Source organism: Parus major, chromosome 12, assembly GCF_001522545.3.
Source record: "Parus major isolate Abel chromosome 12, Parus_major1.1, whole genome shotgun sequence".
NCBI lineage: Eukaryota > Metazoa > Chordata > Aves > Passeriformes > Paridae > Parus > Parus major.
The window spans coordinates 9,525,824-9,550,937 of record NC_031781.1 but is presented as its reverse complement, the minus strand read 5'-3'; the positions used below and the strand labels follow the sequence as shown (position 1 = coordinate 9,550,937).

The following is a 25,114-nucleotide window of genomic DNA, read 5'->3' as shown; positions in this document are numbered from 1 at the left end:
ATTCAGCACAAATTTGAGATGTTCTGGGGAGTCAATTTATAGAGTAATTATTAGCCATATTTTCCATTAACATGATGACAGCATATTCTGTATGGGCAGAGCCATAATTTTAAGGACCTTTTCAAAATGAATCCTCGTGTTGGCTTTATTTTTAAGTCACAACAGTAATGCCCTTTTCCTGCCACATGTAGAAGGACCACTGTGAGCTGAAATAGAAATCTCAGATTCCCCAAAGTCAGGCTCTTAGGCAAGTAAATTCCTCACACAGGGAAGTTTTGTCTACCTGAAACAATTTCCCAGACTAAGTCTAAATCTGGAATATCCCAAGAGAAGCACGAGCTTCAATCATTGAAATCCCAGCAGACACACGGAATCCAGCCTAAGGTCTGGAACATATTTAATCAATTCACTGTGCTAACTCTCTACAGCTTCATAAAATAGCCAATAGTGCAATAACAGGGCCAGAAATTAATTGTACACTGGTTGGTGAATTACATGGAAATAACAGGCAGCACTGGTATTTATTGCAGCAGGGTGATGTAGTTGCTATTGAGGTACAACTGCACCTCAGTAACAACAGGTGAGAGACAGACAGCGTGTGTGTCCACACCTGGGGGGGTAGGGGGGTGCACAAGTGCTGCTTTCCATTAGAAAAGTAACACTGGTTTTACTGGTAACAGTGTTTTCTATGTAAATATACATACACACGTTTATAAATACCAATCCTGCTTATAAACAAGTGTGTAAACAACACAAAGAGGAGGGAATCAGAAATTTAAACTATTAGGCAATGAGAGAATGAATGAAATTAAGGGAAAATTGGGTTGAATAAAAATGCCAAGGGAGGGTATCAGAAATATTAGATAACGGGGAAAGCTCTCAGAAGCAAGACAAAAGAACTTCTTGTTTTGCTCTTTTTGGACTAGGCTTGACAAATGCTCCAGTGTTGAGTTCTAACAAAGAGACAAGATCACATTCTAGGTCTTTTTGTTCTGCCTTTAACAAGTCTTCATAGTGATACACTGATGAGACCAGATACCAGATTGTTATCTAAATTCAGCTGCTAAATTCAGTGTTAAGACACTAAGTTCAAACCACACGTTGCCACATTTATTTCACAAGTCGAGCCTGAGGATGGATTCCTCCAAGATGAAGCAGCCCATAAGCATCATTCTCTCCCTCTGCAAAGATACTCTAAATGCCAGGGAAACAAAATCACCGTAAGGCTCTGACAGTTCACCCTTCAGCACACAGACTGCAAACGCATCTCTGCACTAATCGTGCAGGCTGAAGAGGAAGCAAACACTTAGCTGCTGTTTGCATAGAGGCTGCTTGTAATTTGATGTAATGTACTGTACAGCAGTCAACACATATTGAAGAGAGAACATACACACTGCAGAGAAGGCAAGAGAGGCTGTGCTGACATCTAACACGTTTTAGTTACCCTATTATAGATGTTGTTTGAGTTCATCAAATTACCAATCAATTTATCTGATCTCTAAAAGCTGTGTACTGAGGTATATTAACTACTAAACTTCACAAGCTTTCAGCAAAAAAGCCATTAAATGGGTGAATTGAGCACAAGGTACTGGAAGTCAGTTTGTGTGTTGGCCAAGAGCAACAAGGAAGGAACCTCTCCCTGCAGACAGGGGGACTACAAGGAGCATTAACCTCCTCTGAAGATGCTGTTCAGCCCTAATGGATGCCTGCAGAAAGCAGAAATCAGGGATGCTGCCCTCCCTGTCGTGCTCTTACCCCAGTGTGACATTTAATGTCCAAGAAAAACTGAAAAGGAGAAGAGGGTGGAAGGTTGGAGCTGGCTCAGATGATGATTTCAGGTTTGCTCCCTTTTCAGTGTGTTCCCATTCAGAAATCTAATTCACTCACAGGACAGCATCTTCCATTCTCTAAACATCAAAGGCTGTGCCCTGGGAGACTGATAGAGCCACTGCCACCTGGGAGTATCATCCACACAGCCCCAGACAGGCAACCTGAGCAACTGGAAGTGATAGGAATGATTTGGATGGATCTTGTCAACCTATTTCAGAAAACTACACTGGGGATTATTCTTGGGTTCAGAAGATTAAATCAACAGTTTGATGAACTGGGTGCTTTGCTGTACTGCTCTACTGACTTGAAAGGCAAACTGCTTTTTTGGATTATAGATGTTGTAAATTCAAAGAAAGCATTACTGGGTTTGTGAGAGGAAGGGTTTGCAAGAAGGGCTTGGGATGAATAGAGAACTGAACAAATTAGATAAGAAATGAAAATGAAATTGTAAAGAATATTGTAAGGTTCAATTATGGAGATGGGGACAAGAAATTCTTCTGAAAGAGAAACACATCTTTTGAGACCAGAAGTTCATTTCACACTAGCTGTTCTTCCTACAGATACCCACAGCACTGGCTAGAGCAATAAGCTGGTGGCTGGCAAGACTGTGACTAGAGGCAAACAAAGCAGCCCTTACACACATGGCAATAGCTCACACACAGCCCCAAGACATTACAGGAGAAAGCAAATGGTGTCAGTGACACCTGCCAGGACATATAAACTCATTTATCAAAGGGCACTGAATCTTTAACTCCCGCTGAGAGTGCAGAGGGTTTGGTTGGAGATAACACCTGAACACAGCTTGTTTTTCCAAAGGTAGGCAAGTGATCCCTAAATCTCATGGATACAGACAAGCCTGGCATCCCAACTCAAGGAATTAATTCCTTGTCCCCTTCAGTAGAAATCCCTTCCCACCTTTACCAGGTGACATCAGTCTGTGCAGCCCCACAGAGTCTGCTTTAAATTGATGAGGAATATCAACATGAATGTATTGTTTTGGAAGGCTTTTTTTTCAGGCTTCTATCACTCCTTTTCTGCAGAAATTTTTACTGAGACAAGTTACCAGCCATAAACAAGAAATGACAGTGGACTTGCATGTAGGGGTGACCTTGGCACACCAAACTGGGAAACAGCTCCAAGAAGGATCAAGGCCAGTAAGAATAACAAACAAAAATAACTTTGTCTCCCATTCTTTACACATCCTAAATGCTTTACAAACATGAATTAAATGGGAAGTACAAGGGCAAAAAGAGATTAATTTAAACAAACCAAACAAGATGAATGCCACACACAAAATTACAAGATTTGTGAAGTCAAGCAGAGAAAAAGGTGCAGTCAACCTTATTAATAAAAAAGGTATGTATTCAATGCATTCCTTTCCCACTTGCACAAATACTCTTCAGCTTATGAATACCTCTTGTGCTACTTACTGCTCTCAAAAACTACAAGCAGAAAAACATTGCATATTAATGCACCCACTGCTCACAGCAGTCCACAGCCGCCTAACAAGAGATAACGTGGGAGCCGGAGCTTAGGGAAATCCAGACAAAGAGGAGGCATCATCTACAGCAAGGAGTTTCATTTTATCTTCCAAGATTACCTTCAGCCTTTCTCTGCTGTTTCACACTACTCCAAAGTGCTGCCCATGTTTTTGTTGCAGTGTAGCACTACCCTTAGCTTTTGTCAGGTTAAACTCAGCAAGAGGCAAAATAGCAAAAGGAGTCAAATAAATATTTACTTGGGACAAAGTATACTACTAACATGCGAAGTGAAATCTCCTGGCATCTGAAGGGTTCCAGGAGAGACTGCACTTTTCTCTTATGATACTTTTTAAAGGACGTTTCTACTACTTGGAGAAAGAAGGACAAAGCATACACAGAATCCCTAACAAAAATCCCAGTTCTGAGCAGTATATATGTTAACTATTTACAATAAGCTCCCTCCATCTCCTCCCTGCTTCTCAGCAACAAATAAATGCATTAAAAAACATCACCTTGAGCTTCTCAAGTTGAGTGTGTCTAAGGTTCTCCCTACAGATTACTAGTTTAACTCTCATTCTTTCTAACCAGAGGAACTCTACAGTACAGAACCTCATTCAAAACAGTTGAGAGAAGACACACATTTTATGACATAATTCAAATTACATGGATGAGAGTTAAATTACTGAAACAAGTCAGAGTTAGAAGTTTAACCACTTATAACAAATTAGTCAGATCTCATTACTGGATTACTTATTGGAGATTAGACAGTCACACTGGAAACACAGGTGTGGAATGGAATGTCTGTATCACCAGCTCCAACCCTGCAATCACACACCATCATGTAAGAAACAGTCATTTCAAAGGAGCTTTTCCCTCTCATTTTCCTGATTACCAAAATATTCCAGGCACTCCAAAACAAAAAAATACAAGTGACCCAAGAGACAGAAACACAACTACAACAATCAGACTTAAAGTGAGGAAGATGAAGGGTTTTACCAGTGTAATGATCCTCTGCAAGGAATTTGTTCAACAAAATTTGATTTAAAAGAAAAATCTCTAAGAAGCATGCACCACTCTGCAGGCAGAACAGAGCCCACCATTCCTTCCCATACACACAACCCCTGACAAACTGACAACGAAGGGTGCAGTGGGAAGAATATTCCCAGCAACTAATCCCAGCATTGCTTTAATCCCAGCACACCCACTGTGTATGTTCAAGTCTGCACACAAAACAGCACAATGCTGCCAGTAGCAGCAGCATGTGGCATTCGCTCAACACAAGTCAGAAGTGCAAATCAAGTGTCAGGCACTACAAAGAAACAGAAAACCAAACAGTGATTCTGACACAGCTGTCACACATGTTCACAGTCCCCCCTATCTCGAGCACCAGGCACGCTGTCCTGGTTCACAACCCTCCGAGGACTAAATACATGAGGAGAAGTTCCAGAAATGACTAGCCAGGATGGTCAAAGCATTTGGGACAAGTATCCCAATAAGCTTGCTTTGATCACAGAATGGGTCAGGTTGGAAGGGACCACAGTGGGTCCTCTGGTCCCACCTCCCTGTTCAAGCAGGGCTGTCCCAGAGCACACGGCACAGGATTGTGTCCAGATGCTCTTTGACTGTCTCCAGTGAAGGAGACTCCACAACCTCTTTTCCCAGCAGTTCAATTTTTACAGTTATCCTTGGACATTCTGTCACAGCCAGGACCAGCCTACTGAACTAGATGGATCCTCACTGTGACACACAATGGCTGCACTCATGTTCTCCTTTCTTCCAGTGCTTTAGTAGAAGATGCAGGGGAAAACCCCAGAACCTGAAATACTGCAATTATTTTTTTCATACATGCCTTTCCCCGTGAAAATTTTAATAAGACTGTCTGGAGAAACTGAGTTTCTCAAGATCTGTTTGAAATAAGGTATATCCATACTTCACCTCATGCAAAACTAAAGGCAAAGCCTTTTTAGCATTTTTATAGCTTTACTGTTTCACAACACTTTGCCCTCCCATTATAAGCTATTCCATCATATAGATGGAATAACTGAGATAGATGGACTAAATAATTGTTTCAAACTCCCAAAAGAGAAACGGCTATTAGAAAATGAGCAGGGTTTCTCCCTCCAATTCTGTGCTCTGTCCAGTAGATTACAGTACTTTTTCAGAGATTACAAAATAAAAGGATAATGTATTCACACAATCTGCTGCATTCGAGGGAACTACTGAGTTCAATTCTGGTCAATACATCTCAAAGACAGAGCTGCTAGGGGGAAAGTGCCAAAAGACAAACAAGTAGAATGAGAAACCTGGAAAAAATCATTCACACAAGCAGAGGCTGAAAAGGTAAGGACTGCTCAGTTTAATGGGAAGGTAAAAGAGGGAACAGAAGTCTACAGATAACGAATAATGAAGAGAATTTCTTTTATCTCTTTCACAAAAAGGATATTAAATGCAAAAAAAATTATTTTAAAGTGATAACAGAGAATTCATAGAGTATATAAGTTAACCTTGGCACACACTGCCACATGATGTTGGAGGCACAGAGCTAAACAGGGATACAGGAAAAATGCCTGAGATGCATAGAAGAACAATGGCAGTAATCCAACTTCCAGTGAATAAAAATACTGAATGAAAATAAACTTTTGAGCAGCAGGGCATGTGTCTGCCTCCAACTGACAACATTTAGGAAGACTCTTCTCAAAGCTGCTCTCTGAAAGTTTTCTTTGTGGCTTTGTTTTGGTGATGTTTTTTTTTCTTCTTCCTTCAAAGCCTTTGCAAACTGACCAATGTCAGAGGAAACAGGAGAGTCTCCATGTTTGATTCACTGAGCTGCTCTTATGTTGTAAGGAGTATGTAACACAATTACTTTTAGCATCCTACTGGGAATGTACTGGGTTTTTAATATCAATAGTTCAAAACATCCTTCAAAAACAAATGTCTAAGTCTCCTACTGCTGAATTCTGTTATCATGCAGAAGTGGGGACAAAACCAACCTGGGTACAGCAGAGGGGGAGAGAGGGGAATTCCTGAGAGCCTGATCCTTAGAAGGAGAAATTTCAGCTTGCTAACTCCACATGCAGCCAAACACCTCTGAACTACCAGTGACCACACTTCAAGTGACCATCCCCTCTTAAAACAGCAGAGAAAGCAAAATTCTATTTCAGAGCTCTCCCCCACCATCCCCTTACTGAGAGCTTTTTTTCAATACTGACACACACAAACACAGATATATAAAAATATATCTAAGCCTGAGTTGGAAAGCTTTAGCACAGTGGAAGGGAAAATAAATAAATAAATGTCAAGGTCTGCGTGTATTCAACAAATAAAAGCAGAATTATATAAAAGCAACAGCTAATAAAAAAGATTGTTCTGTGCTGCATTTTCCATCTTTCCAACCATTATAGGAATAAAATTATCCTCAGAGAAGATCAAAAACCTTTTTCAAAACTAATACAATTAAGCTTTATTACACTGTTTCAAGTACATTTCTCTCCTTTCCCATCTAGCCCCCACCACCTCCTACTCCAATCCAAACTAACGGTTGGAGGTATTCTTCTATTTTATTACCAGCAAAATGCTAGTCTTTAAGGGTCAGAAACTATCCAGTGTTTCAAGAGGAAAGAAAACCTGTTCTTTTTATCTACTTGCTTTTGTACACATAACAACTAGAAGATAGTTTCTCTGTAGCTCTGCAGTTTGAATAGGACGACGGGCAGCCCACCTTACTCCCCCCCAAGAAGATCCTGCACTAAAATATCCATCACATTGTTTATAAAGGTGTTCCTGTAGCAAGGGACATGGACTTGAAAACACAAACTACAACAAAAGATTTCAAAAAGAGGACAATGAAGCCTGGACACAAACTTCTCCCCACTCCACTGTCCATAAAGGACAGACACAGAGGTTTTCCCTGTAATTTCCGCTTCATGAAACCAGATCCGGAGAGAAGAACATAATAGAAGCAAACAGCATGGGACCAAGAAATTGCAAAAATTCCCTTTGCGTATGAACATATGGACAACTGTGATAATTAGAACGATAGCTGCTAGATTGTTTGCAATTTCACTGAACAATCCCCATTATCTAGAAATAGAATTTAAAATACGAATGCAACACCGAGTGGTAGTTTTAATAGTTTATTTTTAATGAATTGTACGGATTAAAGTGTTGCAAAATTGTATCATGCGAATTTGCTCACAGGCATGTTTTACCACTGATAGCTCAAAAAAATGCAGCATGGACAGTCATACAGTAGGAGGGAATAAAAAGAGGAATAGATACGCCAACAGCTTCCTACCGTTTCTATAATCCACAATTTTCCCATGTTCCATACTCACCATCCTGCTACATGTTGGTAATAAAACTGATTGATTTCTCTGACTCTTTACAACCCACCCTTTTCATTGTTTGCATTTCTTTTTAGTCACATAACACGACTACGAGTCGAATGCATGCAACTCCCTGTCAGGAAGCCTAATGGCTTCAAATTGGAGAAGATTATTCTCCACATTTATTAAAAAATAAAGACTACTTATAACATTATTTCATTTTGCCAGGAAGTGAAGAACACATTAGTTCATAAGGAACAGCATGGCTGCTCCTATTTTTATGGCATCAATTTTTAAAAACTCATCATGGTAAACAATTAAACAGAGAAGCAAATCCCACGTTTAGGGGAGAGATTCAAATCCCTAAATGGATTTTCAAAGGTCATTTCAGGCTTAAAAGACGCTTGACAGTGTCTCTTTAAATCACGTTCATTTCAAAGGCTTATCCAGCAAGAAGCAGGCAGTGTACTGCAGCACCACTCTTTGAACTGTTTGGCTCCCCAGAGAAAAATTAATAATACAATTTTAATTCATATTTATAGCAAAAATTTATGTTGTGGTGGTTGATTTTTTTTTTTATTAAGGAAAGGATTTTTAACAAAAGGAATAAAAAGCAGGGCAGTTGCTTGGTTTTTTCAATTTAGCTTTCACCTAAATCCCATGGTGAAAAAGATAATAGAGTTTGAAATACTAGAAATCTTTTTAAAAAAATCATCCAGTTAAAAAAATCTTTATCTTTCAAACGCAAATTGCTCAAAAGATTTGTACAGCTTTTTCATCACTTGTATAAAGGGTGGGGGGCAGATAAGACACTGTCAGCTGACAGTTCCAGGTTGCAGCACAACAGATCTTGGTTCTCGATCTTTTGGATCCACACAGATCCATGTCCTACCCCTACAGGGGCCAGAAATAAAGATAACTCAGCCTCACCTTCTTCTCAATGCGAGCCAACTGATCTTTATAGAAGGCCTCTTGTAGCTTCAACTCTGCCTCCCTATCTTGCAGCTCCATAGCCTGGGAAGGACAAGAAAACAGCATCAGTAGAAGAAGAAATTAAAAATAAACAACGTAGTGCAAAGAAAGCACATGAGATGCAGACTGGAAGGAACTAAAAAAATCACTACTCAGGACTCGTGCATGGGATTCCCACCAGTGGAACTACAAACCTTAAGAATTGCAGCTCCTTTTGGATTATCCCCTGATGTTTGAAATGCTCTTATTATTAGCATCATACTCGAACTCAAACCCTTGGTTTTACACTTCTTATTAAATGAAAACATATAATCATAGAAAGGTGACACTTCCCCACTCCCTTTTTCAAAACTCCATCTTATCCATGTCTGTTTTTCCATGAATCGCGACAGTTATTACTCAAATGTTTTTCACCTTAGAAAAAAACCCAACAAATCCCCTCAAATCCTCCTCTTTATAAACCCTTGCCCCTTGGAGTGTCCAAAAGCTTCTAAGGATTAAATACTTCTCTACAACAGACAGACATACATAGGACTATCCAGATAATTAAGTACTCTCTCCACATGCTCTCTATGCATTCCCCATCAGCACCCTCAGACTTCCTCTGGCTGGTGCTGCAGACTCAGAGGGGAGATGGCTGTCAGAGAATATTTCTCTTCTATCTTCCAAATTATAAGCATGACACTTTCAAAACAGTAAATATGGTATTCATCAGCTAAACAGTGCTCAATTAAAAAGTCTGTGTGGGCACAGCAACAGCTGTAGCCTTCAAGCTCCTTACAGCCAGCATCTCCTCATTATATTCCCACCCCTAGATTCTAGATTGAACTAGCATTAAGAAAACATGGCATTGATGGAACTGAATCAAACTTTGGAAGTTTAAAAATAACAAGCAACAATAGCAAGGAAATATGGCAGTTGTTCTTCATCCCCTATCCCACCTCGAAATCTCTGGGGCCACGGAAGTTAACAGCAGGCAGAAGACCTTTCAAAACCAGAATGATTAGCCTGCTTAACATGGACACAAACCCTGCCAGTCCACAGCATCCCAGCAACATTCTCTTAACTTCTAATGATGGTACAACCACAGAAAATGCTGGTCCAGCATGATTAAGCAGCTGGGACAGCAATATCCCCGTGGGCTCAGACTTGTCATTTTACGGCCAAAAGCCATTGCTAACAAGAAAAATTACATCTGAAAGCAAGTTGCTGTGCATGTCCCTTTTTCTGCTCCCCTGCTGATGGAAATACAGTGGTATAATAGGGTTTAGAAGAGATTTTAATCTAGGCAGTGAGGGTGGTTGATAAGCAAGCTACAAAAGGATTATATGAAGAAAGACTGTAGGGGTGTGGTGGTGATGTGGGTTTCTTTGTTTGTTTTTTTTAAAAAAGAAATATTTTGGTTTCCATGTTTGCTGTCCCAGAAAACAGGACCAGGATAAAGCACAAGCAGTAGAGACTCGTATCTAAATCTTCTCTCTCTCAAAGGCACTTGATTAAAAGCAAAATCTCTGGCTTTGCTTTAACCTATAGCTGCTATATTACTTCCCACCTGCAAACCAGCTGGAATAGGATGGGGAGAGGGATGAGAATGAGCTGCCCCACACATGCAACCCAACAAAAGAGATATCACAGCAACAATAGGGACACCAATGGGTACTTTTTAAGTGCCAGAACTATAACCATTTGCTGGTAAAAGAACCATAGCTGCTCCTCTGAACCAATCTCCTACACTGAAAAGGACTAAGCAATTTCAAATAAAATGAAACATGTAAGAAGGTGGGGTGGTCTGGTGGATGAACAAAGGACCCTAATCCTCCTGCAGGTTTTCTGCATAACACCCATAAAATCAGATTACCCCACAAGTGACTTGTATTTCCTTAGGGGGAAAATAAATAAGGAAGAGGAAGAAGAGTAAGACAGTACTGACCCCTCTGCATGATTTAGATGGAAGGTGCATCATATGATGGAAGAAAAAAAAGAGAGTCAAATAATGAATTCTTATAAACTCAAGAAAGTTTCTGTTAAATTTAAATAATTATCAGTGCTAGTCTCCTGGGATAGTGGATATTCTGGAAGCACAAAATCAATACATATAACAATACCAGTGTGCAAGAGGCTTTATTCTGTTTCTGGCAAGACATGGATCACAAACCCACACATTCACTCAACTTTCCAACCTGTGAGTTTGCCTGGCATCATCCACCAAGAAATCTACCACATTTATCCTTACAACCCCTCTGCAAGGGAACACAAACCAAACACCTAATCTCTCAAGTAGGGTGCTGAGATGCAGACACGTTAGGGGTGTGCTGCTCTGCACAATGATGACTGCCAAGCTGCCCCACTGCAGCTAGCAGTGAATAATGCCCCCACACCCATGTACCCTGCAGCAGACAGACATTCTGTCAATCACTTCCCCAGGGTCTTGCAAAACTGAGGTCAAAGAATCAAAACTTCATCTCCCAACTGCAGACTATAACCTCAGAGTACTCCCCATTCTTCCCAATAAGTAATTTCTCCCATATTATTCCCCATTGTTCCACTTACCACTCATAATGTATGATGAACTAGGGGTTACAGAGGAATATTGTACTTGCAACACAAACACATTTTCAATGCCTTGCTTGTTTTCAAGAGCTGCTGCTGTTCCAGTGCATTGAAGTATGCAGAGAAACACTCTATTTGTGACAGATCTGCTTCAAAGTTGCTTTCTGTTTCCCTCTATCCCCAGCTGTTATTACTAAAAACTTTAGTACACTTTATGATGATGTTTGAAGTACAAACAGTATAGTAGAGCATGTGTCATCTGAAATATTCACTGTTCCAAACTGGGTTAGGCAACTAGGGACATTTTAAATGAATATAGGATATTTATTAAGAGTTCCTCTAGTCCTGCTGCTTATTCCCTACCTGAAGTCAGAAGCTTGTGATGTCCCAGACAGAACTGGCTGCTATGGAGATGATTACAATTTCACAGGGGATTGAGATTGCAAGTGCCAAACAAAGCATCAATACACTTTTTGAAAAAAGGCCTTTAGAACTAAAAAAAGGAAGGAGAAGGGAAAACATGCATGATAACACACTGATTCGAAAATTAGATATCAGAAAGCTGCATTTCACTTCCAAGCTGCACAACTACACTGGAGTTTGAACATATTGTGCAAGAGGTGACCAAAGCCCAGAGATGACACCTAAGATGTGCAGAACACAGGTAGTGTGATATCCAAGAAGTATGAACACAGAAACAGGGAAGAAAGAGCACATTCAGCTATAGAACACAGGAATGCACCCAAAACTTAGAAAAGGGAATGTATTTGTAAAAGAATGCATATGCAATTGGCCATTGCCCTCTGTACAAAAGCTAGGTATAAGATGTATTCGGGAAATGCTCAAGAATCCCCTACAATGGTGTCAGAATTTACAAGGATTGCATTCTTACAAAAGGACAGTGAAGGCATACTACCAACATGCTGCTAAAGCTTCCATGGGCATGGATCCATGGACTGGTTGGGTGCCCTTTCAAATTTTCCTCTGCTTTATCTTCACATTTTTTTCTGCAGCCCAAGGTTTTTCAGGTTATCTCAGTTCTGCCTTGGACAATGACAAAAAGCCAGGGCAGAGTTATGTGATTCTCTGCCTCCTTCTCTCCCTTTATCAAGTAACCCATTTAGAAACAAACATTGCAAGCACATTTCTAAAGCTATACATTATATACTGGCTCAACTAAAGGAATCAAGCATTGGCCAGGCCAAAAGAAATATTTTACAACCTCCTAATTGAGGTAATGAAATATTATTGGTTCATTCACTATGAACAAAACCAGACACTCTTAGCCTTGTCCTGAACTGACACCATGCCACACATCAGACCGTGCAACTGATCGAGAGCTGGGCTTCACTCTAGCTATAGCCATTCCCAGATTAGCTTTGGCTTTGTCTCTCCCCAAAATATCACCAGATTTTTATTATTTTTAATCACAGTCCCACCTCATCACCCTGTTAAACATGAAAACAAGGGTGGAAATCTGTTTGGGGAAAAAAAAAAGGCTTATTGGCAGGGTCAGATGATAGTAAGGAATGTGGCACCCAGGAATAAAGCGCAGTGTTAGCACAGCCCACAGCTGACAGCCACCATTGGCCTCTATCTCTCCTCAGTATTGTTTGGGTTCTGGGATTTGGGAAGAGGGTATGGAGAAGACTCTACTGGAGGATAAAAACCCAAAAACTCTCTCTCTGCAAAGGGCAACTCAAGCTAGAAGGAAAAGTCCAAACCTCAGCCTATAAAGTACTTCCTAAAAGGCAAGTCACAGCACTTGGCAAGATTACTGCAAAAATATTTATCTTCTTGGCAAAGCACTTCCACCACTCACAGACAAACTAGCAAGATGATGCCTAGATAATCAGTCAGCAGCAATCCAGGCAAATAAGCTACAAGGATAAAGGAAAGGATCTCAAGTCTATCAAATGCCTAGTTTCTACATCATCCTGTCTTTGCTGAGAGGAGTTATCAGCTTCCCCCAAAGGTATGCAGTTACATCTCTGCAGCAGCACAGCAGAGATGTTTTGTCTGGGCACCTCAGCTTGCCACACTTCACAACTGCAAATTCTAATACCTCATGCTTTCCCAAGTCTCTTCCAGTCCTGGTAGCAGTCCAGGTGGCAGGGGAGAAAAACAAATGCTATTAAGGACTCCAAGATGAGAAGAAGGAATTGACAGCAATTCACTAAAGAACAGAGCTAACTCCAAAATTAGCTAGCTGGCATGTTCCTGGCCAAGTCTAAAGGGAATGGCAGAGCTGAAAGGGCAACACTGAAATAGTCAGAGGCAATTTGTGTACTTCATGCCCAAGACTGAATAACTGAATAGCAGACCTTTACAGGGAGGCTTGTACCAAGTAAGTAGCCATAGGGGAGCCTTGACTCAACCTCCACTGGCATCAGCAGAAATATCACCATTACCGTGGAGCTGCAATCACTGTTCCAGACACAAGGTCTACAAAATCACTGGCTTTTTATCCTACCTTTCATTCTATTGAAGGCAGGTGACCAGGTTCTACTTTAGAAACCAGATGAAACTCATGGCCTTAAAAAGCAATACTGGTATAACCTTCATTTCCTCCTGTTTCTGCTGCTCTCTTAGCCAACAATACACATCGCCAGATCAAGTTTGGTTTCAGCAGCTGTAAGCTACACAAAAGGAACCAGTGAAAATCTTTATGGAGGAAATAATATGCAATTTTCTAGCTGAACACCTTTTAAAATGTAATGACAGAAAATAAAATCCTGCATCTGTGCTCAGCAATAACAATCTGTACACGCGCAGTAACAACATGACACTTGGAATAAGCAAGATGCAGACAAAAAAGAGAGCTTACCCAGGCGTCCAAATCCACAGGCTTGGAAAAGAGTGAAAGATAGAAAGGAAGGGAAAGAGAAGAAAAAGAAAAATCAGTGATTTTTGGAGGCTGCCTGCTGCTGTGCAATATAGCTTTTAGGATGACAAGTTTAGAAAAGTTCCTTTAAAATGACAAGCATCATAAGCAATGCAGTGCTGTCCCCTGTTGGGAACTGTGCTGTTAAAGCAAAACAAAAGCACATGCACCCCCTAAACCAAACCCAGAGCAAAGTGCCCACATCCTGCTGCAGGACCTCCATGCAGGGTGGGAACTAAGCAAAGGCAGCTGGGACACAGCCAGTTGCAGGCAGACATGCAAGGTGCTGCACAGTGTTAGAGATGCTGATACACAACATGCACCAATGAACGTGGAAGTCCTGGGCAGACTCAAAAGGAGGTGGTCAACAACTGTTCCACTTCCAATTATGCGCCAGGAACAAGTAATCTTTTAAAGGCCATTTTTGAATGCACAAACTGACCAACACAGAAAGTAATTTTCTTCCATGGACGATTTCAAAGAGTGATTCTGAACAGAAAGCCAGTTGACTGAGCAGGTTCCCAACCAGATTCCCCTTCATAGGCAACTGAAAACCTCTTGAGTGAACAGTCCAAACCTCTGTCAAAGCCACGTTGCCTCCACCTGCTCCTTCTTTGTCCACAAGTCTATTTAATGGTAGAGACAAGCAGATAAAACAGCCTGCAGTATTGCCTCTTCTTTATTTGTTACTACTTTTTACTTACACAGTAACTCAGCAGCAGGAAAGCAAGTACAAGATGATAAACATTTCATGCCCATAACCACCTCCTTTTGAAGCCAAGGCATTTATGAGATAGGCACAGCTCTCATTTGCTGTCAAGGGCTGCAAAGCTTCCCTGCCTCTCAGGGCTTCAACCAGCAGCACATTGGCTAAGCAGGAACTTCAGAATGGCTGGCCTTTTTTCATTATGATTATTTATTTGAGGGGAGTTGACAGGGCACAAGGAACTTTCCTCTTGGTCATAGTTCACTGCCAGAGGGAGCAGATGGTGGAGGGTAATATTTTTATGGGATCTGCCATCATTTTAATGGCACAGAGTGACTACTTCAGGTAACTGAGGGATGATGTGTTATCAGATATGCGTGTCGTCCGTCCTCATCCTTTGCACCAGCTCAGAGGGTTGGAACTGAACATCTACATTTCAACTGAGGGAAGCCAATTCCCCCCACTTTCTGCAGACAGGCTTGATATAGCAGCATCAAGTCCTTGGCCAAACAAACCAATACACAACAGGTGTTTACTGGTAATCACTGACCAATCTTGACAGAAATATGATTTGAATAATATTTTTCTTCCTAATGATTTTTACAGTCAGGACAGATGCGCTTAATTTTGTTTTTACATTTTAGCAATTGCAAGTCTGTCCATCCTCAGCAGATGGACAGGAGGAACACAGCACTCTTCATGGTGCCTGCTATTATTTCAGCAAGTAGGTCATGTACACCACTAACTCTTTACTGGATGTACATCTGTCATCCCTGGGTGCCTGAGCCACGAACTGACACATTCCTGGTGGACAAACATTTGCATGACAAAATACACCAAAGGTAGTAACTCAGTGGCACTGGACAGGGGCTGAGAAGAGAGAGCAAGGAAAAGGAACCAGCACTATCACCCATATGTGCCCAATAAGACAGAATGCACAGCAGCAGAATTAGGGCTTCAAGAGAATCTAACACTGTTAGATTAACTAATCACAGAGCATCTCTTCTGCATGTACTGCGAAGGCTTCTAATTCTGTCAGCCTTCAGGAGAGGAAAAAATTATTACTCCAAGAACAGGAATAGATATCCTCCTCTGAATGGAAACAGGAAAATTAGAATGTGTAGTAGTACAAATTGCTGCACTGGAAAAAAAAATCTGACTAAATAAAATACACTAATAAAATAATACAGAAAGGAAAACTCAAGAGGGCTACTGGTTAAAGTTTTGCTAACTTCTAAGCATGTGCCAAGATCTCTTTGCAGACTTGCATTTACCAGTTTTGATAACAGGAGACACAGCCTGTCCATTAATATTTTTGAAGTTTAAGCAATCCATTTAATAAATTAGCAATATCTGGTTTCCTTGCTTCCTAAGTGAGCTTCCAGCTCCCAGATGGCAGCTTACAAGTTTTATAATTCCAGCTCTGGGATACAAGTCATCTTTCAACACCCTTGGTCAATACTTCTGAAAGGTTCTGCTGAAAAGGGGTTTTTTTTCTCTTCCAGGTAACCCACTGGACAGGAACCAGAAAAAATACTGGACATAATTGTTTCAGGTCATTCCTCCTAACTGTATCAGAAGCAAAAGGTTACTGAAACAGGATCTCAGGCCAAACCAGCAGCCTCTGTCCTAGGGATTCATACAGACAGCTGGGAGAAGACTCTGGCTGGATATGGGAACTACATGAGTAATACATCTGTGCTTCTGAAAAATTCACATTTGTGCATTGATTATTCATGCAGGGGGTGCTTCCCACATACGTATCAACAGTCCAACTTCCAATGGAATCAAGGAAACAGCACTAAAATCATATTTCACTCAATAGGGCAATTCCCAGCAACATTTCCCAGACTCACTACACTACATCACCCTTACACATCATTCACACCACTCAAGTCTGTCACACTCTGGGGAAATGTAAAAATGGCAGTGAGCCATCAAAACACAGTTCTGTGATTGGCAGGGAGGGAGGAAGGATCAGCACAGGGCAGCAGCCTTTGGAAGGACAATGCCTTTGCCACCTGACTGGAACCAGCTTTGCCCTAAAGTCCATTTCCTTGCCATAGTCAATAACTGTCACAGAACAGATTTCACTGCAGAGCAGATGACTCATGAATCCAGACTACCAGCTTGGTAGAGATCTCCTACTTAAGAACTCAACACAAAGTATTTTTAGGGGCACTGCCAGCTTCGGGAGCGGAAGATAGAGTGGGAGATGCAAGAAATGAGAGGCAGCAGGTGCCCAAAACCCAAGACAGCTGTTGGCAACAACTTTTGCACTCATGTCAGTATCTGAAGAACTCTGCAGCATATTCCAACATCTTGATGACCAGACTTCTTCACTGAATGAGCAAACAGTCATTTCTTCTTAAAGCAATAATCCAACTCTAAATTTATCATGATCCACAATGATATAGGAATTCAACTATTTACAGAATATATCTAGACATGCAGTATCCACTCCAGACTCTTCAACTCTTCCAGTTTAGTGAAAAATTGAAGCAGTATTAATATTAAATGTCATGAGAGTCTGAGATGTAACCAACTGACAATGGAGAGGGAGAAGAGTCACTGAACAGCAATCAATTTTGAGGAAATGCGGTGATGAAATTGCTTAACTCTAATGCATACAGACCATACACAATTCTATAAACATAAAGATGGGAAGCAGCCAAAAAACTTCTGCCCTTTTATGATTCAGGGACAACTGCATCCTAATACTTATGGCACAGCTAAAAATAGGTTTGCAATGGTGACCATTCATGGTTTTCATTTAAAACAAAATTAAGAGAAATCTATTTTATAAAATCCAAAGTAAACCATCTGCTTTCATGGCTTGCTTTAATACTCCAGCCCATTTCCACATTCTACTTTTCCCATCACCCTTCTATACATGCATACATACAGTTTTCATTTTGTATGCAGCCAACAGACAAGGCATTCAATGGTTTTAGAAATCTTGCAGAGAATAGGTTCTCTAGAGATGTATGCTCCAGATGCTTATTTCTGATAGTAGGTGAGTCAACAACTCGCTCTAAATTTTTACCTTCTTGCTGAAATTCCTACTCTGCCTATTAGACTTAAGAATCTCCAAGTCCCTAACCAATTTAGAAAAAGGAAAAAAAAAATCAACAACTAAAACTTCATGAAAGGGCACCATGAAATTCTGTATTAATTACGACTTCCTATCCCAGAATATATTTCAGACTGAGTCAATGAGGTATTTCTCGTAAAGCTAGAAACAAAGGCCACTCAACTCTTCTTGGATTATTTCTAGCTCATAATCACTAATGTAGACTCCCATTACACTAGCCTAAGGGTGGCATATGGCTTTCTAGGGATAGGACAGACGGGGGAAAATAACAGTTATGCATGCCTACATCCCAATCTCATTGCTGTGCCTGCATATGGGGACAGAGTTCTCTCTTGCCAGATTCCTAAATACCAAATATATTAGGTTCCGAGTCAAACATAGTACCTCACACACAACCACTGTTTTGAGAAAAATCAAGATGGCATTCATAATCAACCCATGTGCCTCCAAGCAGTAAAAATTATGAACTCTGTGTGTTCAGAAGGAATTCCCTTCCCACATTTGCTCTCAGACACTACATGCAATTTTTACCTGCCCATGAACAAAACAGGTATTTATAGGCACCAGACAATGGATACAGGCTAGCATAGTAAAACAAATACAAATTTCCTGCCACCAGATTATAAACCTATTTTTAAAAAAATTTAAAAATTATTCTCTCAAATATTATACAGTTTCAAAGAAATACAGTTGATTTTGGGGCTGCTTTTTAATACAGAGAGACTGTCATAATTACATACTTGAGTAAGAAAATTCTTGAAAGCCTTCAGCCATGGTCATGCATCCTCTGTCTATGAATTCTTCAGCAGGTAGAGAATCAGGTGCACTTTCAAACAACACAGCTTGTTTTTATCCTTTTGATAGCCTTGAAAATTTTCCTCTTCTCCCTGCTCTTTCATCCCAGACATGCACAAAGCACACCTTACACAGCCTTACAGGGTGAGTATCATTCTGGGGGCAGACTCCAAGCTGCCAACTTGCCAAGATGCATGTAGAAAAGACATATAGTAATTAACATTTAGTATAAATCATGTGGATTCCAAAGCCTTATTGGAAGGACCACATAAAGCATAGGAGACTCAAAATAACTGGTCTGGGGTAGTCTACATACATAATCACACTTGCAGTAAGGTGTTACCTATGAATAAAAACACATGGAATGAATAATCAGAGACTACCCAGGAAATTAAAAGCATAAAGGTGAGAAACTTGATCTCAATCTCCCTTATTTCTCAAATCACTTAAGACACAAAGGCAGTCAGCACTAAATTTCCCTGCAACCAATTTTGAAAGGTGCCTCCATCTTTACCTGCAGCATTCCCCTACATCCTAGGCCACTGTCAGTGTTATGAAAAGGCTGCCAATTAAGTTGTGGTTTTGAGCTACAGACAAAATGTCCACTAGAGACTCTGATTCTTGCTTCCAAAGCACTTGCAACCCACTGTGTGTTTTAGGGAGAGAATATACTGGCTCTCAAATACACACACTCTTGGCTCCTCTCAAGGCTGCGATAAGAGAAAACGCTGCAAGGTTGCATCTTTTAATGAAGTCCGAGTATATCATAATGAAATCATCTGCAAAAAGGAGAGTGTAGATTCAGCAACAACAAGGATTTCAGGCTATTGTAAAACTGCATTCTTTATTTTCACATTGAAATCTCCAGGGCATGATTTTATCAAGTGCAACTCACAAATCTATGTCACCGCCGGCAAAATTTTGATTTCCATTTGATAGGAAAGATTGCAAAGAACAGTTTCCCCATTGTGCAAGTGCTTAATGTTTCTAAAAACTATAAGAATTCAAAGCTGATTCAATGACCATTTACTGGGCAATGCAAAACACTCTTGCTTAAGGCAGATGGCTTGGAAAATTCAGGGTAGGAGGAGAGCATTTTCTCTTTCGATGAAGGAGGAGTACCTAGAAGTCTATCAACAAGGATCATGAACCAGGTCTATGTGGAGAGTGGCTATTGTCAAGAAGAAGGTGGAGTAGACAGGGTGCAGCAGGAAGAGTTAAGCAGTTTGAGAAACTTCCCTTAGGAAAACATTTTTATGTCAGTGAAGCTCCTGAAGCTCAAAAACTATGTCACATGCTAAGGAACCAGAGAAGTATTTATTTATGGACCTTTTAGTCAAAAGCAAGAAGCTTGAAATTTAGATTTAAAATAGGGTATGCTCTAAATATAGCAGTCAGATGACCTGAGAGAGCCAAGATTCATGGTCCATGAGTTTGCAAATTTAAAGAGTCAATACAACATAGTATCACAGAACACTAAAGACAGATTGCTGTATTTATTGTAGTAGATACTAGTTACAAACATATCTCCACTTGTTTGCTCTGTAATTATAGTTGGGACATATACAATCATTTATTTTCTGTAGACTTCTTTTGTATGTTACACCCCCAAAGTCAATGAAAGTAATTTTAAGAACCTGTTGATTGATTGATTTATTGATCAAATAAGTTGGCCAGTGCAATGGACTGGAAATAACCAGACAGGCAAGTGATCTGATAAATATTCCTGGAGACTAGTCACTATAGGCACTGAAAGCAGAAAAGAAATCCTTGAAGGCAGGTTCAAGCTTCTTTTAGAATCTATATTAACAGTTGGGCATAAAACTTCATTCCTTATGCAGGCTTGCTTGGTCAAGTGCACTCCCCAGCCAAATGTTTGAGATAACTCTGCAGAATCCAGTGTTAGCTATCAAATTCAGCAGAAGCAATTGGTAAAAGCACAGGTCCTATTACCAGAACCAATGTGAGAAGAAAGGGGGGTAGGGGTCTTACACATAGTTTTAATTGGGAAGCAAATACTTCTATCTGACCAAGGGCATGAAAGAAACCCAGGCAGCAGATCATCATTGACAGCTTCCAGTGCTGGCAGCTGTTTTTTGGTGATTCTGTGGTCAGACTTGACCAAAGCTTTCACTAAGTAAGAAGAAGCAAGAAGCAGATTACGCCCCTGGCCAGCATTGAAAACCACAAACTCATCTATCAAGTATTCACAGAGATGGCCTATTTTTATTTTTTTTTCCTGTGGATTTAATTGCAATTTAATGAGGTTTTCAAAGAAATATGTTGGCAGCTTATCATAAAACTAAGCTGAACACATCTTGTACTCCTTTTACACTGTCCGCTCAGTTGTGTGAAGAACTGTCATCCAACTCAAGTAAGAAGCAAATTAGGCTTTAACTCCATTGCACAGGAGTTCTTCCTATGAGGAAAAAGAAAAGCAGACTAACAAAGCAGGAGGCAAAGAAAAAGCTTTCACTACCACTATTATTTGTACAATATTTTAGATAATCTTTTGGCGCTGCAGTTTTTGGGAGTTTACATTTCTCCCCAAGACAAAGGAAGTAAATGTCCATGGATATCAAAAGCTTCTTCCACAAGCATAAAATTCTAGCAGGAAAAACACACATTCAAGTTCAGCCAAAATAAATTAGCCAGATCAAATTCACAATCTCTCATAACCTCTCAACATTTCTGAAAATAAATGCCGCACTTAACAAAACAACCTTTAAAATAAAAACCTTAAAATGTCTATTTATCTCAGAATATTATCCTTTCTGCCTGTCATATATTATATATTACATAGATATAAAACCAAAAGAAAAATCCACTCCAAGAAACCAACACTCTAATGCTCCATTTTCCATATAATGTTTGTTATACACCCACAGAGATCTTAAAACATTTTAAAGGATCAGGCTCTCCTTCTCATTAGTACCATCATCACGTTGTCCTGAGCTGTGGACATATAACCTTTTGCACCTTTTCACTCTATTGAATCAATCTCCCCTGGCAACTTCTGGTGTGGCACTCTGCTCCTCATGCCTCCGGCTCCTTTTCCCTCACTAATTCTGTGTTCAGAACTGTGAAGCACAAAATTAGACGTTTCAAATTAAGCAAGGAGAGAGAACGAGAGAACCTTATTAAATCAACATTAGCATCAGAGTGTCTTTAAAAGAGAAACTCAATTGCAAAATATTACTTGTCTCTGTAAAGCTCGTTACATTGACAGAAATAAGGCAGGCAGCAGATGAAGTGTCCTTCCTCCATCCCCACCTTCCTCCTCATGCTGGTCACAGAACTCAAGCTGTAAATACAGGATCCTTTTCAGACCACAGTCCCCAGGGAAGAAAAGCCTATCTTGAACTCACAAGCTTTGGAATTGCCAAGTAAAAAAGGACCAGGTCTACTAACATCATTTTGGGGAAGAAATATGGACACACCAAATAGGGTCCCAACACACAGAAGCAGACCCCCTTCTCCTTCCAAGCTTTCCAAAACACTAACTGTTCTCTCAAGTCACATTAGGAGTTACAGCCAAATCTTCCTTTCTTGCAACAGACAAAGAGCCATTGCAAGTATTCATTTCCATTCTCAGTCCCCAAAAGTCAAAACTACTGACATGATGGCGATGATCAGCATATTCTGTTCCAAAACACCTCAACTTCCTGAATGCAAACCTCTAGTTGCTGATCCGGTTCCCTTAAATTCTTTTTCAAGATAAATCACTGGAGTATCATACCATTCCCCTGTGAAGGACAATTAGACATATTGTTAAAGACAGAAATCACCTCTAATACTGCATAGTCTTTAAATATGACTTTTCCTTGCTATTTCTTGATGAAGAGTTGATATTTGCACCTTATGTCAACAGAAGGAATGTACACACCTCAGACCATTGAGCAGCAGGCTATGGATTTGTCTGTTGGGTGCCATCTAAAACGGGAGTGTCTTGGCAGTGTCTTGTAGGAAGGGTTTGCAATGTGTGCTGCCACAGTCCTACAGAAACAAATCTTACTGAAAAAATTTAAGAACAAAAAATACATATTTCAAAAGTACTTCAATTAATTAAAATCAGTGTTCAGAGTCCCCATTCAGCTAGGAATATTATCCTAAGGACAAGTAACATGAAACTAAAGCTCAGTTTCTGATAACAGAACAAAGCTTTCAAAGCATTTTTGGGGAAAACAGACACTACCCAAACAGAAATAGAGACCAAAGCTTTTGATTTCTCTAGTCTACAATGCAATGGAAACTTCTGTATCAGCCAGACATTATTGAAAATTCTGTATTTTGCAAACAGGTTTTTAAGTGCAGACTCCGTAGCAATAAATGGCGGTTTGGGAAGCCAGAGGTGCTGGCAGTTCTGATACCACTTCAGAGCAGTCATGAAAATGACCACATCATCATGTGATAGCCACACTTACATGCCATCAGCTGAACACTGGACAAAGCAGTTGCTACACTGGTAAAAACAAAGTGCACCAGGGAAACAGCAAGGAGAAGGAGGCTAAAAACAACATCCACAAGAACTAGTGATGAAAAGCTAATTTGTTTGTTAAAGCGCTATTAGACATCCTTGTTTCATAAAACAAAATGCTTCATTTTCACCTCAAAGGGCAACAGTTGTCATACAAGATTGCTTGGAGCCTTCTGAAATGAAGGTGATTTAACATTCAATTATAAAAGCTGAAAAATGAGGAAAACAGAAAAGCCAGAATGATGCATGGAACCTGCTGTCCTAGGCTGGCTCTTGATGCTGACCCAGGCTGGTAAAAAGTCTTTACCAAAATATACTTAACTGCCTGCTAGATGCCTTCCAGGAAAGGACCACACCAAGCAAAAACTGGAAGTACTTTTTTCTGTACTCTGCTGCATCTTATTCTTCTCTAGCCTTTCAAGGGCAGTCTGACACAGAACTACAACTGCCTTCCTGTTGCCTGCAAGACACATCTCTTGGATTTGAAGGGGTTATCACATAGCGCCTTTAATTCAACAGGACAATAGCTACAGTCATTAACTAAAGTAATAAGTTGACATTCACATGGCAAACACTTTCAGATCTTTAGTGCCTCCATTCTGAAAAATTTTCAGGAAACAATCAACTTGCACAAACCACACAATATGTAGAACTAAAAGAAGAATGAACAGGGAAGATAACTTGCGCAACTTCCGCCATTTAATTCTGTTTCTTACAAATCATTAGTCATTTTGGTAACTCAGCATATACCAGCCCCATGAGCAAACCATGAGAAAACTTAGTATTTAAAGTCACTTATAACTGAAAACTTGGAAAAGCTTTAAATGAAAGACAAATCTTTAAAAAACAAAAATCATAAAAAACCATCAGATGGTTCTGAAAGGCTTTATTTTTGTTTACTAAAAACATACCACACTATTCACCTTCAAAGATCTCAGTGAATATCAGCACATGACAAGACTTTTTGATATAACTACTATTCCAAGAAAATTTGCACAAGCAGGACGCAACAATTTGTCCTGATTCATGCAGAAAATACTAGACAGGATCAGGACTGATAAGAGAGACCCAAACCACAGAACATTTTCATCATCCATGTATTCGAGCAGATTACCAAAAGGAAAACAGTCATGGTGTACTGATGCTTGACTGTTAATATCCTTCCAACAGGGCACGATCAGAAAATTATCTCAAAAGATCCAAGTATAATGGAATGAATGGTTACACTCATTTGAGATGAAGGGAGAGAGCTGGAGCAGCAAAAAACACAATTCCTATTTCATTCTGAAGTCTCTAAGGGATTCAAGAAGCAGCAGGAATGGTGGAAAGCCATCCACCAAACCAAGATAACTTGTATTGCTTGCAGTGATTAACTCACTCTGGGTGTCAGCCTGCCACCTTCTACTGTCAGTGTGGAAAATCCAGTGAAAGCACTGAGAGGATTCTGAAGAAGGGAACAGCAACACTGGAAAAGAATATGCAAAACAGACACAAAGCAAAGCTAAGAGTCACAGCAGCCTTTCTTTTCAGTAATAACTACTGGCTGCAGCACTTGTCCCACTTTTGAGACATGAGTAAAATGGACCCATCTCATCAGTGCTCGCTTTTTCAAGCAGCAAATACAGAATTAATATTCACAGGTTCTGTGACTGACATAATTGCAATTTAAAAAGGGCAATTAATCATCAGCCACATTGGTGGCTGACTTGCCAGGCTGGGATCTTTTCTCTCCACACCTGCCAACAAACTCAGAGGAGGCAAATGCATCACATGCACACAAAGCCAGGAAGGGCCGTTCTCCCTCTTACCCCAACCCCAGGCTCATGGGGCTTGTTACTATTTTTTCTCCTATGCCTGCCCCATTGGAATAAATCACCCACCCTTTACTGCAGCAGTCTCCTTACAATGACCAACCAATCTCCCTTGCCATGTGGATAAGGAAGGCTTTTTCCACATTGCATCTCACTCATGTCAGCCAAGAGTAAGGCAATGGAACTCCA

At 40.3% G+C, this 25,114-nt stretch overlaps 1 protein-coding gene across 4 annotated transcripts in view; it reads right to left on the bottom strand.

The window, feature by feature from the left end:
- Nucleotides 1–25,114, bottom strand: part of CHCHD6 (coiled-coil-helix-coiled-coil-helix domain containing 6) — a 109,654-nt gene that overhangs the window by 63,804 nt on the left and 20,736 nt on the right. For all 4 annotated transcript variants that reach the window (XM_033517361.1, XM_033517359.1, XM_015641313.2 and 1 more), the window contains exons 5-6: nucleotides 13,986–14,006; nucleotides 8,567–8,650 (exon numbers count right to left, since the gene is read on the bottom strand). In XM_033517361.1, the coding sequence (XP_033373252.1) occupies nucleotides 8,567–8,650; nucleotides 13,986–14,006 (105 nt within the window). The remainder of the gene's footprint in view (nucleotides 1–8,566; nucleotides 8,651–13,985; nucleotides 14,007–25,114) is intronic.